At 34.0% G+C, this 4,143-nt stretch overlaps 1 protein-coding gene across 1 annotated transcript; it reads left to right on the forward strand.

The window, feature by feature from the left end:
* The first annotated feature begins 1,963 nt into the window (after window positions 1-1,963).
* On the forward strand, window positions 1,964-3,807 carry LOC140885469 (uncharacterized). The gene is made up of 2 exons (XM_073292450.1): window positions 1,964-2,170; window positions 3,278-3,807. The coding sequence occupies exons 1-2, from the start codon at window positions 2,020-2,022 to the stop codon at window positions 3,805-3,807; spliced, it is 681 nt and encodes a 226-aa protein (XP_073148551.1). The 5' UTR covers window positions 1,964-2,019.
* The last annotated feature ends 336 nt before the right edge of the window (window positions 3,808-4,143 follow it).

Here is a 4,143-nt window from a genome sequence, read left to right on the forward strand (position 1 = left end):
AATGAATATATGATTATAGGATTGCACTAGAGAGCAGGACTTGCTAGGTTGCTCTTATTGCTGAGATTGAGGTACGTAAGTACTGACCGAGATAGTCGGCATGATATATACACTTTTATGTTGTATTGTATGTGCCACGATTTACTGTTTTACTGTTTTAGCACATGCATGATTTCTCTAGAATGCATATCGTTAGAGGTGGGTCATGTGAGGGGAGGCCCAACCCCGTATTGTTTTGTTTATCACCGGAAGACACTGCGACAATGGAGACTGACGCTATAGTGATAGGGTGAGTATGTGAATGTACCCCGCGGAGTCGCCCTCCAACCGGTACTACATATTCGATTGGCACCCCTGAGCAGACTGAGTTTTACTGGGTTTTAAGTCATTCTTGCATCATAATTGTTTATATATCATTGCTTTCGTATTGAGCGTAATCGCTCACGTCCAGTGTTTATGTATTTTCTGGACACCCGATTCGTCAAGGCAGGTCTCAGATTGGGCGACGATGGAGGATCGCGACAGGGCGGAGACCAGGATTCAGGGTTCTAGTGAGTTTCCTTTAGTTGTTAGGATTTGATACACTGTTCGATTTGGTTGTATTATACAGTGTTTAATTATGGGGTTTTCTATCGGTTGTATTATGTCGACTGTATTTGAAATTAGATTCTTTACCTTTCCATTGTTAAATTCTGATTATATTTTGCTTAAGTTAAATGCATGCTTAATTAGCTTTTGATTAGTAGCGGATACAGGTTGGGTCGCTACACCATCTCCGATATTTACCTACTCACAAGCAAATTGCGGATATTCTCATTAAAGCGCTTCCACGAGATGCATATGAAGATTTTCGGTACAAGCTCAGTGTTCACTCACTTTCACTGCCGACATTGAAGGGGTTTGATAAGAATCAGGATGATCCCATAAAATTAGCCACAGGATATGGAAAGATTTCAAATTAACAAGCTTGTCTATATTACACACCTTAACATTAAGAATTGAAGAAATCACTCTTAATAGTCTAAATTTAGTTTTATGTACATTAGTTTATTCATTATATAAGAAAAGAAAAGCAAGAAAGTAAAAAGAATCTGCATTCATTGTCTCTCCTCTTAAATTCAATAGTATCATATTTATACTATATTATAATACTTGATTGGTATATAATAATTGTATTTGGTATGACAAGAAGACACCATGTTTATTTTCCCATTTTACCCTCACTTTAATTATTTTCTCACGTTTTACCTACATCTCTCTATTTCATTCTCTCTCCCACCTTCTCATGTCTCCATAACAGCTTTTTTTCACTAAGTAGAAAATAAGTCAATTGTCCAATTCGAAGAGCCAAAATATCAAGCAAAAATAGGAAGTTTCTTCTCCAATGCAAGGGTGTGTTGCTACTGTTTTTCTTTTTTCTCTTTCATATCTCAGTCAAATTTTTATGCTTCATTATAGTGAATTTCTTTGATTTCTTATCATCTATCTAATTTTTTTTCTACAATTGATACTATCACATTTTATTAGTTACACACTCATAGCGTGTGCCAGTGTAGCTAGTTTTAATAATGTATATTGATGGGCTAATATGGTAGCCCATCATTTAGCTTGTTTTGCTTCTTTCTCTCTATCACCTTTTATTTGGATAAACGGTGAATTTTCTTCTTACTTTGTTAATTAGACTTCTAATATATTATTTCAATTCAAAATCTATAAAATTACAAGCTTTAATATTGTTTTTTTCAATTTTGGAAATGATTTAAAATAAACCGTCGAAAAATCATGCGATGATCAATATAAAAACAGGCATTTTTCTTATAATATAGTGATTTAAATACTTTTTTTTATCAGAAAAGAAAATTCCATTTATTTCATAATATATGAACACACACAAAAAAAAGTGATAGACACGCATCAGATGGATGTACACACGCTTGGATTAAAATACAGGACTACCTAAAAATTCTCCATGCGTACATATTAACATTGATTGGATCACACACACAGGCAGAGAAATTAATGATGGAGAAGGAAGAAAGAAGGAGAAAGATAGCGTCGAGAGGGTCGGATCGGATGGCTCTGATTACGGGTCGCCTCCAATGCCTCGATATGGATCATATTCCCGCACGTCAATTTGACTCCCAACCGGCTACAACAGATCATGATCATGGTGCGTATATATATGATTTCTTCTAAAAAGATTATATATATAGTTTATGATATATTGGGATTCGATGTTGATTAGAGTTTGCAGGCCATGTTTTTCAGATAATATATTGTTATGTAATTGTTCAACGGCTTGAAATGAAACACGGATTCCAAATATAAACTAGATAATATAATATATAATTATTAAAAAGTTAAGGGAGATAAAATAAATCTTCTTAATATTTTGTAATATAATTAAAGTTAATTAGTTTGATTGTTTCACGAGTTGTTTGATGATTGTTTGTATCATAAAATGTGAAGGATTCAAAACTTTATTCTAACCAAAGTTATATCTAAAGGTTTGGTTTTCAATCCATCTTTTTCTTTACCACTATATTTCGGTGCATATGAGGTAAAATCCAGACTAGTCTTTTAGCCTTCAAAATTGGTTAACCAGGTAAACAACATTAGGTAATTCATGTGATATAGTTTTTTCTGAGAAAGTATTGACAGAAGAATCGAACTCATGACCAGTGGTCACAGGTCAATCTCTAACCTACTCCACTTACTAAAAGATCCTTCCAAGAGATTTCAATTGCATTTTCCATTTATAATTGAGATAATCGATTTTAAGTTCAATGCCTAATTCCTCCTCTCTGTGAAAGAAAATTTTGAGTATCTAGATATTCAAACGAAATATTAATTTGTATATTAATTATTAAATAAAGCTTGATATAACAGGAAAATGTTAAGCAAATCATGAGTTTTAGCGACACATTCAATTGAGATTTTTTTCTATATTAGTTAATGAATTTTGAGATAACTATCATATTCCAAAATGGTGGTACGATTTCAAATTTATGATTAGGTTCTCTTATGTTTGAGTGTAATAATTGTCTGTTTTGGTTAGAACAATCGAAACGTATCTTTTGAATTGTTATGTTTAAAATATTCGAATTATACTGTTATCACTAGCACTTGGTATTACAAATTGTATAATTAACATGTCTCCTAATCAGACCAGTACATGCAACCCTGAGGGTAGCTGTTCCAACATGATCTGGACGGACCTGATCAACCCAACCCTCCTAATCATTGCTTCTCTAATTATTCAACCGTTTCTTTGAAGGTTATAAAAATGATGCTCCTACAATGCCCATAAAACAACAAAGTGAAGAAGAAGAACAATCATCAATCATATGTACTCCAAGAGTCTCGAAGGCAAAAACCAATGGCCCAAATATATCCAAGAAACCACTCATTCAACTTCTTGATTCATTAACTCCCAAAGACATAAACTCCAGCATTATGTCGACCGAGAGCACAAGAGTTATGTGTTCAACTATAATCGCAGTTCTCGTAGTTCGATCTCATGTGAATCTCCCCCACAATGTGGTGAAATCAAAGAGCCTTATCGCTTATAGGCCACTATATGTGGTACTGATGACTGATCTGTTGATCGTGGCTGCACGATTAGTCCTTTATACACAAACGAGAGAGGAAGATGATAAAAAAGAACGGAGTTTTGATGGGGTGAACTGGGGAGGAGCCATCAAGGTGCTGGAATTAGGATTGGTTTTACATCAGGCGATTCGAGCTATTTTCATCGATTGTAGTTTTTACTTGGTGATTCTTGTGTGTGGCCTTTCTCTCGTGTAATGGGATAAATGTTTCTGTTGAAGATTTGGACTTCTAAGTTACAAAATATTTGAGATTTATTAACTGTACATAAAAAATGTAATTAATTTATTTAGTCAATATTGTAAAACAAGGAAAATGTTATTTTTAAGACTATAAAATACATTTTACTTCAGCCCAAAGTAGATTGAGTTCTTTGGGCCCAGTTTCCGAAGCCAAGAAACCCAACAACGGCAGCCCATCAGAAATAAGAAAAATGAGGGTCCGATGAAAATGGGAGGCAAATTGAGAAATGGAAATTTGATTTAAAAATCAAAAGACCGAGTCAAAATGGATTAGTGGGAAATTAAGGAGAAA

The sequence above is a fragment of the Henckelia pumila genome, chromosome 2, assembly GCF_033568475.1.
Source record: "Henckelia pumila isolate YLH828 chromosome 2, ASM3356847v2, whole genome shotgun sequence".
NCBI lineage: Eukaryota > Viridiplantae > Streptophyta > Magnoliopsida > Lamiales > Gesneriaceae > Henckelia > Henckelia pumila.